This window comes from Penicillium argentinense (genome assembly GCF_028826775.1).
Source record: "Penicillium argentinense strain IBT 30761 chromosome Unknown utg000001l_segment0_segment0, whole genome shotgun sequence".
Classification (NCBI taxonomy): Eukaryota; Fungi; Ascomycota; class Eurotiomycetes; order Eurotiales; family Aspergillaceae; genus Penicillium; species Penicillium argentinense.
The window spans coordinates 1,340,939-1,354,718 of NW_026622660.1; the positions used below are offsets into that span (position 1 = coordinate 1,340,939).

At 52.3% G+C, this 13,780-nt stretch overlaps 3 protein-coding genes across 3 annotated transcripts; 1 reads left to right on the top strand and 2 right to left on the bottom strand.

The window, feature by feature from the left end:
• Window positions 1-686: 686 nt before the first annotated feature.
• Window positions 687-1,340, bottom strand: N7532_000446 (uncharacterized protein; the record flags this gene model as incomplete). The annotated part of the gene is made up of 1 exon (XM_056612950.1): window positions 687-1,340. The coding sequence occupies one exon, from the start codon at window positions 1,338-1,340 to the stop codon at window positions 687-689; it is 654 nt and encodes a 217-aa protein (XP_056480174.1).
• A 4,269-nt stretch (window positions 1,341-5,609) lies between these two features.
• On the top strand, window positions 5,610-7,980 carry N7532_000447 (uncharacterized protein; the record flags this gene model as incomplete). The annotated part of the gene is made up of 5 exons (XM_056612951.1): window positions 5,610-5,619; window positions 5,747-5,933; window positions 6,294-6,343; window positions 6,415-6,511; window positions 6,588-7,980. 5 exons carry the CDS (start codon window positions 5,610-5,612, stop codon window positions 7,978-7,980), a joined length of 1,737 nt encoding a protein of 578 aa, XP_056480175.1.
• Window positions 7,981-11,839: 3,859 nt separating this feature from the next.
• N7532_000448 (uncharacterized protein) lies at window positions 11,840-12,122 on the bottom strand (the record flags this gene model as incomplete). Its single annotated transcript, XM_056612952.1, has 2 exons — window positions 11,840-12,047; window positions 12,109-12,122. 2 exons carry the CDS (start codon window positions 12,120-12,122, stop codon window positions 11,840-11,842), a joined length of 222 nt encoding a protein of 73 aa, XP_056480176.1.
• Between the last annotated feature and the right edge of the window lie 1,658 nt (window positions 12,123-13,780).

A 13,780-nucleotide genomic window follows, 5' to 3' on the forward strand; every position in this document is an offset into this window, starting at 1 on the left:
GGGGCCCAATCGCCGGATGCTATGATCCTGGCTCCATTGCTGCATTTTCGCTTTCCGTGACTTCTCACGGCCCCAACTCATCCATGTCGCGGGTGCGTTTGGGGCGTTTTTCTTCGCCTCCTACACTTCTCCACCGAGCCGTTTCCAGGATGTTCACGGTCGTGATACAATCGGCCCTGCCGACTGGAAATTCAGGCTGATCAAGGTTAAGCATGACAGCACGGACGGGCTACCAATGAGCGCATCAACTCTGCTCCATCGGGCTCCTTCATGGCACAAGAGGAATAGGGGGAGAGGCAACGCGCGAATTCGGCGACCCACAAGGCAACCGAATCATAGTGGTGGGCTACCGGGAGTCAGGTCGAACGTCGCCCCATGTAACCCTCGAATCTTTGCGATACGTGATCCCCAAACCACATAACCTTGTGGCCCCAAAACGACTGGAGTGAGCAAGGGACCGAAGGATGGGGCGTTCTGCATTGACTTCCGCCGTCATCAAGAAAACAGGCTGGAGGGGGAGACCGCGACTTGCCCAGCATGAATGCTGTGAGGATAAATGGCATTCAATTAGAGTCGTACTTTGGCGGTACCTCACGTGGTCTGGGCCAACCCTTGTTGCGGCTGTGCGGAGACCACCTCTTCAATTACGGAGCTGGCCATGACTCGCCATGATCAGCTTCTTTGTCTCAAACCTTAATGCCGACGGTCATCAGCGCCACGGAACCGCCATGGATCATCCTCCCGGTGGATGTCATCTCCAATGATTTGCCTCTGGTTTCGGCCGTGGGGCGGCCCCAACGGCTGCCCTTCCCGGGTCGCAGCAAGTCGAGAACTCGGAAGTGTCTGATGCTGACACGGCAAGCCAGACCAGGGCGCCTGTCATCGGCGATAATTTGCAGAGGGACCAGGATGAGTGGGTTCCACTGTAGGATCCAAGATCCTAGAACACCGGGCATGAGGAGCTGGGGTCGCGGAACAAGGGGAGCAGGCAGCCTAGAATCATGCCCAGTTGCTGCAACTTTTCGGGATATGCCTCGTGAGCCAATGGCTTTTTCTTGCCTTATACCCTGGGCGCAGGCAGTCTGCACTCGAAAGGTAAACCGGACCATGCGATGCAATGAGCGGACGGTCCCGATCTCCCCGACATCCGTCCCATCTGCAGTTACCTCGCCTTCTTTTCCGGTAACGGTTGCAAGCCGGCCTCTCTTTTCGCGCAGTGCTCTTCTCTGCTTCCCTGTCAGGATTCGGACGGGTGCAGCCCGGACATGGACGCTGCGCAATTGACCACGGTCTTTACGCGCCGCAAGTTGGCCTGGGTCGTACAGAGAGAAGACTTGCATCGAAAATTCGACTTCACAGGCTGCTCCTCCTGCTGCTTCGGCAGAGACCAGGGTCTGCTCAGAGGGCTCTGCGATGAATCTGGCACGTGCCCGCGGAAGCCCTGGTAGCTAGCGCAAAAGTGTCTCAGGAGAATATGCAACCTTGTTGCGGCGAGGCACTCTCGACCGGACGAAGGAGCTTGGAACCGTGGTTAGCTTGATGAGTTCATGCAACAACCGCTACTAGTTACGGGCAAACTCAAACCAGCGTCCACAAATAGCATTTGGCACCAAATTAGCATCCGTCTCGCGGATTTTCCCATTTACACTTTGGGGAGGCAAGTACCTGCAGAGTGTCGTGGTCTCGATCGGAGTCTCGTAATTCCAAGGATCCACCGCGGGTTCGGACAATTTATAGGCGCTCGTTCTGCCTTTATGTGTCTCACGGGGCAATAGTCGAGTGTGATGGATCGGAAAAGGTGGGGGCAAGTGGAGTTGCGGCCCGGCGGCGGGAGGATCGATCTCGAGGCGGCCACTACTGCATCGCTTTAGCTGGTTTTCACTTCGCTAGTTTCGCAGGATCCCGGCAGTTGAACAACTCTCGAGGAGTGTCAGGCCAACCGGAGAAGGATTGCTGGTCGTAGTATGTACTTACTAAGAGCCTCCAGCACTAAAAGTACCTCGATTCCCAGCGACTGGGTCCGGCCCCACCAGGACGCAAGCCCCCAACACTACCGAGGAACTCCGTACGGGGGGACTAAGCTGGGCGCTAGTACCGACATACGTCCTGCGTACATTAGTACATACGTCCATACCTTAGGGTACATACTATTGTACAGTACCCTCGTCTCCTAGGGCGTTTCCAGGGTAAGTAGTATACTCTAGGGTAGTATACATCTGTATAGTAGGGCAGCAATAACTCACCGCCCCGCACGTGTTGCCGCACGGAACGCGGATGATCCCCCGAGGAGCCAAATCAGATCCCTCAGTTCGCTTCACATTCATCATTCAGCCGAGTTGACGTACGGTGGACATGCCCTGACTCGTCGACAGACTAGGCTACGGGGTATCCTCGGTATGTGGGATGTACCCCATGGCTAGGTACTCGGCCCCAGTCCCGCTCAAAAGCTGCTCTCAGAATGGACATCCCTCCCACCCCTGCACCAGCCAACCAACTGGCAGTCCGGTACCGCCACGTCTCGTTCGGGGCCAAACTGAAGGGACCGTGGAGCTGCTGCACAACATATCCTCCTTCGCCGCCTCCCCCAGTGACTGGTTCCAAAATTGTATCGATCGAAGGGCTCGATCCGCCAATCAGTCCGTGCCGGGTGCTTTTCCAGCATGCTGCGCTTTGCCCATCTCAGCCAACTAGCCTCCTGCAACTTGGCAGATCTTCTGCCTACTAATGCACGGGTCAACACGATCAGGACGGGGGTCCCACTCATGGAGACTGGGATCTTGGGATCTATGGTTCTAGCAAACCCACACCCCCAGCAGAGCCATGCTGCGCCGCGCAGCCATAGAAGGTCACCTCGACGCGCCGGTGGGCCTCTGAAAGAGCTCCATTCTGGAAAAAGCTGCCGGGTGCAGACCGCGACATCACCGGCTTTTCCCGCCCTGCTTTAGAAATCCCCTGGTGGAGACGCGTTACCTAGTCGGGACAGGAGTCCATCGGTCACAACCAGCGGAGTCCCTAAGCTCCCAGGCCCCCCTCCCCTCTCTTCCCTCCCTGGTGGTGGAGTGGAAATGAGGGACCCTCTTCTTGAGGGCTGCCTTCATAGACCGGGTCTCTTTGCCCACCGATGGCCCAATCCCCCCGGGTTTTGTCGGTGAGGAAAGAGCCAGCATGCGTAATGCAGCTGTCTGAAGGGAAAATTGCCGATCGCCTGATCTTTGTTTTTCGTCATGCAAAGACTACAGCTCGTGCCTCGACCCCCCAGGAATGAAGAAAAAAAGCGTCTATGGGACGACTTCGACAGGCGTGTCCCAGCAACACGGGCCAACCTGAGGAAGTTCTTGGTTCTCTAGGTACTTTTGTGGAGGAAATTCTTTTCTTTTTTTTGGATTTTCTTTTCCTTCTGCCGACTCTACTCAAAACAGACATTTCTGTTTTGTTATTACTGGAATTTCTTGGTTGGTCGCCACGATCCATTGGCTTGCAGATCCCAAAGTCTGATACATCGACCACTGTCATGCGACTGGAGGAGGGGGGCAAAGAAAAGAGAAGGCAGACTCTGCACGGATATCCTGGGTGTTGATCATCTTCCCCCCTCTTGTCTAGTTTCATCTTATTTGGCTTTCCTGCAGCGACCCGTCCATCGGGTGTACGCACTGGCGACATCTGACTTCATCGGGACCTTGTAATGGAAAATACATCCTCCCAGCTGTCTGCGAGTCTGCATTGTGCTGTCATGGCCTTGCCCCGTACCGGGGCCTTATCCACCCTCGGATCGGCCAGTGCCTGTGCAGGGCCTTTCGGGTCCTCCCAGGGCACGTAACATGGAGGTTCCAGCCAATGCCATGTTCCTTGAACAATCAAACAGTTTGGAGCTCGGGCCAATGAGTCGATGCTACAGTTCCTCCTTATGGGGCATCTTTGCGCGCTCCAGTTACCGGGACCAGGATCTCCCCCAAAAAGAGAAAAAATAAAAATAAAACCAAAAAAAAAAACCAAAAAGAACAGCAAATAAAAAAAATCACCAAACTCGGAAACCCGAAAATGATCGAAATTCCAAAAATGCAAATCCCCTCCCAAGAGGATCTTCAGAGCAAGATACGACTGTCCTTAACCTATTCTGGTTGGACCCCTTTGCAAAATGGCTGCTGCCACCCACTCTAGCCCTGTCGAATACAACGTATTCTCCCACTGTCCCTGGCAGGCCCAGATTCCCACAGGAACTCGTGGCGACTTGACACTGTGATGGCTTGAGGCTATTTTTTCTCGCTGCTAGGCTGACCAGGGTATGAACTTTGAAGAAACGCGACCTGGTATCTTCCTGCTCTCTGCGCATCAACCTGGGAAAACAATTAATACCAATTGCGCCCTTCATGAGATGCTGCAAGACAATCCTTTCTCCATTCTCCAGTTCCCTCCAGCCCAGCCACAACCTCCCACCCAAAAGAAATTAATCTGATCGCTCAAGCCCGCCGCCGAGGCTCCTGCTCTTGCATTGGCGTCGGTGCTGTTTGTCCGGGGACCCGCCGAAAGGGAATATTACGACTATAATCCCCAGCCTACGGGGTTGTCAAGGAGGTGGGATCGCCTTCCACCACTGTACACACTGTACAGCATACTTTTTCCTATCAAGGCCCGCCGCGCCTGGGGGAGAATCGATTTGAGAACAGAGTCGCACCGGATTACATCAGTAGGTTTCTTTTCCTTTCCCCTTCCCCCGTTCATCTTTCGCCCTGCCCATCGATTTGACATGATTTGAATTTGTCTGTTTTGCGCTTTGGTTGCTTTTTATGATTATTCTCATTTTCTTTTCCACTTCCCACTCATGTCTGGAGCTTGATTTCTTCACATCAGGCAGGATCTTCATGATCTATTGCCCGGGAGGCAAGAAATCGAGATCGTGCATCGTGACATTCCACCCGGAAACCGGAGCCCTGGTGCCCATGACCGGCCTGTGAGGGAGCCCCAATCAGGAAAGACATGCCCATCGACCGGTGACGCATCCGTTTCGCTCGCCGAGCGAATCCCGCCTACTACTGGAGTACGTGCGGCGCGGGTCAACACCGGCGACAATAGGCATCTTCGCACACCTTTGAGACATGTTCTTATACTCGTCTTCACCCTCTATCATTTTCTGTCCTATTTGCATCTGACCACCCCCCCTTCTTTCCCCCCTCTATGCTTCTCTCATCTATTCTCTCATCCCCCCACTAATCCACCGCAACCCTCATACATTGCCCTATTTCTTACATACTTTTCAAGAAACACTGTTCCCCACCCTCGTCATCCCCAAAGCATATTCTTTGTTTGAATCCCTCGGTGCGTGCATATCATTTTACAATCTACGACAAGGCCTTTGTCTCTGATCCCCTGTCCGCAAGCTGCCCGTTCGAGGATTCTCATGGGATCTTCGGTCTCGCGGCGGTGGGCAAGAGCCGATGGGCGCCAGACCCAGACCTGGCAACCTGGTCACTAACTTGGACATTGTTCTAGACAACCTTTTCATCTCGCCCTAAGACGTCCAGGGCTAGACGACGGCTTGGGCGTCTCGCTGGTGTTACATCAGTTGCCCATTCTTCAGGGTCCTTGAGGCACCTGGCACCAGCACGATCAAGATGAATCCCTGTATGTTTCTGCTCCAGCCCCTGCCTCTTTTTTTTGATTTTTCTTCGCCGTCATGCGGCTAGCTTTCTCGCGGAATTTGCTCTTCTCTCTACTTGACCTTGCCATTCGAACTAACGCCGCCTCTCAGCCTCCCTTCTTTCCGAATCTTTTGGCATGGACTGCCCCGTCACGACCGAAGGAGACTATATGAACTCTCATGTGACAGGCTTTCCGACCGACGACGACGACAACCAGCGAGTCGGAGGACTCTCCTCGATGCCTGTCACCAACGGCGTGCGGTACCACGCACAGCAGCCTGCGATGCAGGACTTACAGTAAGTTATTCTGCCATTTCAATCCGGACTACCCTTGCACGCCACTCGGCCGGCCCTCTCAAACCCCCTTGTCACTGCGCTTCCTCCGGGTCCGGGCAGCTTGGACTTTAGTCCAGCCTGTTTCCGTACCTTCCATACCGATCCGCTGCCCGCATGCATTTCTTCCGATGCATTATCCTTTTTTTACCTCAAACCTGAAGTCTGGCTTTCTGTCGGTTCCTTCCCTCGCGCCCAGGTCGTTTGCTCTTTCTGTTGACGATGTGCCTCTTCCCATATTTGCTGTGACTTCTTCTTCTCAACCGGTCGCCTGGGGCCCGTTCCGTGGTGATGTGACGTACTAAACGGTTGTCGTTCTCATAGTTATCCTGGATCCACTGCGCTCGCCATGACTCCTCCAGATTCTTGTTCGGGTATGCATTCTCTGCTCTGCTGCATTGCGTCTGTGGGCCACGTCTGGGGCTGACCGTATTAATACTCGCAGATTCGTTCTCCCCCACGTCTGGTCCTCTTTTCCCACATCTGTCTCAGCATCAACATCCATTTGATAGGATGGCCGAGTTTCGACGTGTCCCACCCCTGTAAGCTTGACGGTTTAGTTGTTCTTTTTTTTTTTTTTTTTTTTCGAGGTCTTTACTAACGTTGATATCTGGCTAGTCAACCGCCTGCTGGAATGTCAATCGCCATGCAAACGCCGACACATGCTGTGAGCTCGATCCCGGGCTTGATGGGAAGAACGAATGCCTATTCATCGGCATACTCACTCCACCGGGGCTTAGGGCTACCTTTGGCGGGGGTGAATGAGGTTTCACGCGCGCACCAATACTCGAGCACTCCTCGAGCTTTGGACGGTGTCCTGGACCGGAGCCATGCTGTCTTTCAACCGCCGATGGTCGAGTCCACGCAGCGGTCTCCAAACCAGACGGAAGCAACCCCTTTCAGAGAGACAACGATCCTGGAAACGGTGGTGGCGGAATTCGGAGGCACGCAGCAGATCGTGAAGCCTGAAGTCGAGGCCAAGATCGGGAAAGGCCCTTTCTATGCGGATGGGAAATGGACCTGCTATCGACGGAATTACTTCTCCGTAAATTGCAGCTTCAGCCTTCATCCATGGCCCTCGACGGTGCCTCTCTTCATCCGCCATTCCGACCAGACATTGGAGCCGATCCGGGGATTCAGGATGTGTCTTTCTGCCATCGTGAACGAATCATATAACGAGACACGACCTCTGGTGCAGCACACGCCCAAGCGAGACAAGCAATCCGAGCGTACCCCCGGCCCAGTGACTCTGCAACCAAAGCCACCACAATCACTCTCTACCAGCTCCGCCGGGGCCGGTGGCCACCCAGGCTTCTCCCTCAACTCGCAGTCCCTAGACTACAACTCTACCTTCTCCGGAGCACCGCAGCCACAGCCTCCCACCTCGCACCTGTTCGAGCGGATCCAATTCCAGAAAGCGACAGCCAACAATGGAAAACGCCGCGCCCAGCAACAATACTATAACCTGGTAGTAGAGCTGTACGCAGAGGTCCAGCGTGGCGACGTCGCCGACTGGATCCCGATTGCTCGACGACATTCGGAGCCGATGGTCGTACGTGGCCGGTCACCAGGGCACTACAAGGACGGGGGGCGGCGGGACAGCACGGCCAGCATGGGCGACGGCAAGGGGGATGGTCCTGGAGGCGGCCCGCCCCATGGGATGGGCCACGCCCCTCGCTCACACATGCTCTTCTATGAAAACAGCCATCGCAGCAGCCTGCCGTATGGGAGGAACGACTACCGCCAGATTCCCAAGACCGAGCACTCGCCCTTGAGTGATAGTCCGCTGGTCTCGTCCTCGTCCTCCTCCGGCTTCGACTACTCCATGATTAACGACACCATGGATCCGATGGACACGCTCAAGACCGAGCCCTCGCTGGACCCGTACCAGGATTCGGTCTTTTCTGATCTTTCGCATCACCACCGCCACAGTACGGGCGGATACGACGCAGGCTACTCGACTTACAGCCGTTACGAACCCATCCAGAACCCGCACAGTCTGTGCACCTAGATGAATGCCCTTATTGCTTCCTTCACGTTTGTTTTTTCTTATTTCTTGTTCCACTTTGGTGTTATTTACGCTTATTTTCATGTTCTTTCGAGACAATTTTGCGAATTTTGGGAATGGGATTATGGCTTACGGACAGGTGCAAGGGAAAGGCGCGGGAGAACGATTTCACGGCCCCTTTTTAACCGCAAATTTCTTTCTTTGTGTGATTTTTTTTATACTTGAGAACTTCGGCTTCTTCTTCTTCCTCTTCTTCTTCTTCTTCTTCTTCTTCTTCTTCTTCATCATCATCATCCTCCTCATTTGTTCTCTTCCTGTTTTCTTCTCTGCAAATCTTCCTCTTTTTACTGTCACTCTCAATTCCAGAACGTCCTCCGGAAGGACCGGGGTATTGGATTGGATTCCGATTGACGTGAGCTGCATCATTTGTCGGACCCCTACCTGTAGGGAGCCATTGCTGGGTTTAAGTTCACGCCTCCTGGACTCCTTCGCTTCTCTCTTCTTGTCATGGGTTTCTATGGGGAATAACAAAAAGGAGAAGCACAAGAATGTCATTGAAGAATGTCTACCAGTACTATTGCTTCACTACCCTCTCTACCTCTGATCTTAAACGCTGAATGCAATGTTTATAAACAACCTCATGCATCTCAGCGACGGTGCAATTCCCCGACTCATCACAACCCTGACCGCCAGGAACCGTTATTGCTGTGGTCCCAGTCCAGTCCACGATGCTTTACCAGGGTGTTACAGGGATCAGCCGGTCCCAGTCGCAATAAAACGGGGCACTCTGATCGAGCCTAGTTCGAATTTTCGATTGAAAGCCTCGCAGACTCCGCCCCAGCACCCAGGTGCAGACCAGCGCGCCCGGTCTACATCTACAGTGATGCGGTATTGCCTACACTGGGTATCGGTATAGCTCCAGCTCAGCCGACGTTGTAATGATAGTGGGGGCTGGCTGATGAAGTGGGGAGCAGGGCAAATGGCGCAAGGGAGTTTGCTTTTTCATTTCCAATTACCGACGAGCGAGGAGCGTCAAACGACGATGATGGCAAGATGCAGCGGCGGCGGCGACCAATCAACCTCATTACTCATTACTACCGACATACATACCTACGGTACCTACCTACAGTAGGTAGGGTAGCTACAGGGATCTGTTGATCACAATCCCTGTCGCCAGAGTCTGGTGCAGACACGCGTACATGACCCCATTTGACGACTGATGTCAAGTGCAAATGCCTGTAGGTTCTTACAGTGGTATACATGTACATTGTAAGTACGTAGGTAGTGTACTGATTCCGTCCTCGGTGTGAAGGAAGTGTCGGGCCTGATTCAGTTCCAGGCAGCAAGGGCTACCGGCAGGCGATGACCCGCATCACGTCCAGCACGAGGATTGGACAAGATATTATGGAATGCGCAGATCGTTCGCCCGATCGCCCATCGGATCGACGGTGCGTGCGCAGGTGATTTATTGCGTTTCAGCTCAGCCTGATTCTGCGGCTATTACAGCACATGCAGGGTACCTTCGGCATCTACAGTACCTCTTGCATTAACGATAAGCTACCTTAGCTAGGAAATGACAGGCGGGGAAGAATAAAGCAAATTTGAATATCTGTTCCTTGTTTGTGGCCTCATCTCTCCACTCTACAATCCTCTTTCAGTTGCGCGAACCTTGGAAATGGAGGGGAAGGGCGATGTAGGGCGATGTGATAGTGATGGTTTGGAGTGCCTGTATCACACACCCTGCCCAACCTGGCTATAGCATTGACCTCTTCGCCCAAGCCTTCCCAGACGATGGCTACTCGGTTTTGTCAACCATGATGACGCTGTCTCGGCATGTTCCGGCGCCCTCACGCCACCAACTTCGTATGTGGGTGCCCCGGTCAAGCGCCGGGATCCTAGTGCTGCGCAGCGAGCTAGTGGGAACCACCACACCAAGTCTGGAGTCGGCACGGGGTCTGTGGCTCGAGACGCTGAGTGGTGCGTTTGTTGCGGATAGAGTTCTCTTTGTGTCCCATCTCGTGGCTTCAGCAAGGAAACTCTGTCAAAAGTACTGTGAACAACAACGAGGGTATAGAAACATGTGCCCGTCTGGAGAACGAGGTGGCAATACTGAAAAGTTAGTACAGTCACCCGATCATGATAGAGCGGTCCCGGGAATGCTCCATTGCCGGTTCTCATCATCTTCACGTCGTACAAGGCCGTCGGCCGAATGAAGAATTCAGATCCAGCACGAGCGCGCCATGCACATGTCAGGAATGTGGACGTCCGTTTCGACTGCTTAAATTGTCTTCTTTGGGATTCCATGGCTGCATCTCTTGAGGAACTGATAAGATCCTTGGATGTAGATATTTCTTTTCTAGAGGAAGTATGGTATTTGTTATTATCGGCGGCTCTCACTCGACCGCCGCGGAGGGATTCTGAATGTTTCTGTTGCACAGCAGGTAGGCTGCAAGTCATGATTCCGAGTTTAGATTGTATTTCATCCTCTTTAGAAGTGCAAAATACATGGATTCTTCGCTCGTTAAATGATCGTGATCAATTGATCTGGTACAGTTAATACAAACCCCATCCAAAAAGAACTAACCGACATCCTAAGTCCACCAGATTCGACCCCGGGTTGTCGGTGCAACAAGGACAGGTCTCCGAACCTAATAATAAACCATCTACAGGAGCATCCCATGTAAACCCAACATGCAGTATGTATATCACCTGTGCTTTCCCTGTCCCGCCGACCCAGCATCACCACCCATCAAACGAGCATCCAGCCCGCATTGCGTCTCCTTCTCTTCCTCCTGTTCCCAACTCGGTCGGTCATGTTTGACAAAAGCCGGGCTCAGGCAATGCATATCGGGATTCGAATCTGTCCTAGGTTTCGGTCCTGAGTTTTGCAGGTGCTGCTACACTACCCTGACGATCAGGAGGTTTCTGGACGGCAGGTTAGGCCTCTGTTGTTTCACGTCAACGGCTTCTGGGCGTATTTTCTTACTGTCCGGAAGAGAAATCATGTTTGTCCACGTGAGGATTGGGAGATAGGGCTGGGGCAGAAGGAGGGATTTGATTTGGGCTGAGGGTTTGTTTGCAGGTGAGTCAGTGCGTTTTAGGGGCACCGGATTTGATTGTTCTCTATATCGACGATGTTTCGCATTATGTCCACTTGGATGGTTCTGACTCGCTATACCAGTTCCTATGCACGATGTTGACACCAATGGTCAAATTAAGCTTGCTGTCGGAATGTCGATCATATGAAACTCCATTATTGCCGCATAACCAGCCCAGAAAATCCAGCAGGGAGAAGGCAGCACGCAGCCCCAATCCAACCAAGACAAACCCCGAAGCGAGGCGCAGCACCAGTTCAGCCCACCAACAGAAACCAACGCGACAACCAAATCAATTGCACCGCCGCGCCAACGGCGTCGTCATTCAAACTCCATCGCGTCCGGAAGAGAAATTATCGGTGATTGGATCCTCACCCCGGAGCTCCTGTAAGAACTCACGATCTGGACCGGGCTACTATCTTTCGCTCAGCCACCAGGGTTGTGTTCCAGCGCGCAGGGTTCAGGCGGATCCAGCGTAGCATCCGACCAGAAAAGACAAGTTCGCAGCGAGGTTTTCAAGCTTCTGCAACGGACGCCACTGGCTCCTTCAGGCTCCTCGTCTGTCTCAGAATAGCCCGCGCATGTCTCCGCGTCCTCGTGACCTTGCGCTCTCGTTTGATTCATTAGGCCCGAAGAGTAAGACCACATAAACAAAAGAGGTTCGAGTATATTTCATGTCAGGCTCCAGATATTCTTTGATATGCATCGTGCGGAAAGGCATTTCGGGGGATATCGCGCATTCTCACGCAAATTTGCAAAGATATCCCTCAATGCGTCCGTCCACTATTATCGTCGCCTCCGGCCCGCGAAATTCGCACAGCAAGCTGTTTATCAAGCGCCTCCTGCTCCTCCTTCGTAGATTGCATGCCCAAGGCATTCTCGACTTGCGGGGTCGTCCATAGTCCGATTGTTGCCCAGGCCATGACGCCGACGCCGAACAAAGCTCGGGTTTTCGGGGTGAGGGATCGGTACGTGCTAGTCAATTAAGTCAGTTTCAGTTTTGGACTTTCTATGCTTTCTTCTCATTGTCACGTACCTCCACAGAGACATTGGGTCTGATTTGGCGCCGGGCTGGGGATTAAAGCTGGCGGTCGCCGTGAGCTTCAATGAAGATATAGGTCACGTGTACATAATTTGGATCTAACCAGATTAGATAGAATAACTTGATGTCACGTGGTTTAGGCCTCACACCCTTTCATGCCTCAGGAATTGAGGTCAATGTTGCTATTAACGTAATCCACGAGCGAACGGATCACACGAACGAGCAGATCAACACACTAAGAAACGCGTTCCGGCGCGTACCTTCTGTGTTCAACCACCCACCATGCTATTTAGACGCACTCAATCAATCAGGCCGGGATTCGGCTAATCACGAGGGCAGGGTCCTATTAGTCCTCGAGGCTCTTCCAAAGGGCCAAGTCAAATCAATTCGTGCTGCTGCATAGCTATTCAATATCTCATATACTACACTACATGCACGCCGCGCTGGAAGAACCTCGCGCACTACTTAAAAACACGTGCGAATAGTCTCAAATTGGCTGGATTTGAAGAAGATTCACTTGTTCAGTGGACACTCTCCATGGGTTCACATGGTGCAGCGCCTAGGCCCTTTACTATGAGAGATTTGGCTACTGTAATATTCTACTTGCCGACCGTAGAAACAAACTCCCCCTCCCCCCTCCTCCATCAATAGTTGGGATTAATTGGGCATCAACCTTTGTGAAACGCCGACGAGGACTTCAAACACGCTTTTTATAGCGCTATAACTATTAACGCGCCCAAAATGAGTACCCAAATGCCTTACGTGAATGGTTTAAAACTGTTCAAACGTGGTCAATGAGAACGTCATCCAGTCAGATGACATCTACAAGTTTGATGAGACTGGTTATACAATGGGCCTTATATTAGCACAAAAGGTGGTTAATCGAGCTGAGTGTTACAGTCAACGGGCAATTTTACAGCCTGGAAACCGTGAATGAAAGACTGTTAGAGTCAATTAGTGCGGCTGGTTTTGCACTCTCACCATGTATAATCTTTAAAGCCAAAAACCACAACATAGTTGGCTTGATGGGCTTCCAAAAGACTGGCGGGTTGAAGTTTCTCCAAATGGCTGGAGTTTAGATGAAATCGGTACCAGATGGCTTCAAACTCTATTCATTCCATTCACATCAATTCAGATAAAAGGAAAATATCCCTTCTCATTCCTGATGGCCATGGAAGTCATCTTACACCTCAATATGACCGAATTTGTGCTGGAAGTCAATCATCCCACTCTGCATGCCACCACATTCCTCCCATCATCTTCTACCTCTGGATAGTGGATGTTTTGCTGTTCTTAAACGCTCCTATTAGTCGCTTGATTACAAATCAAGCACGGCTAGGACTCGACCATATCGACAAGCTAGGTTTTCTAGCAGAATATCCTCAAGCACATCAGGAGACATTCAAACTGAAGACTATTCATTCTAGTTTTGCTGCAGCATTTCTAGTCCCACTAGATCCAGAGTGTGCTTTCAAAACTCAATATTTCTCTTTGAACACCAACAAAACCCCCCCCCCCCAAAAATAACCTATCCACTAGCCGATCAAGCCATTTCAGCCCAATAAGACCGAAAATAGTCAGTCAACTACAGAAGCTGGCTTCTTCACCCAAGGCCTTACTCAAAGGACGATCAAGAAGCCCCCCTACGCCATTTAAGATCGCCGTA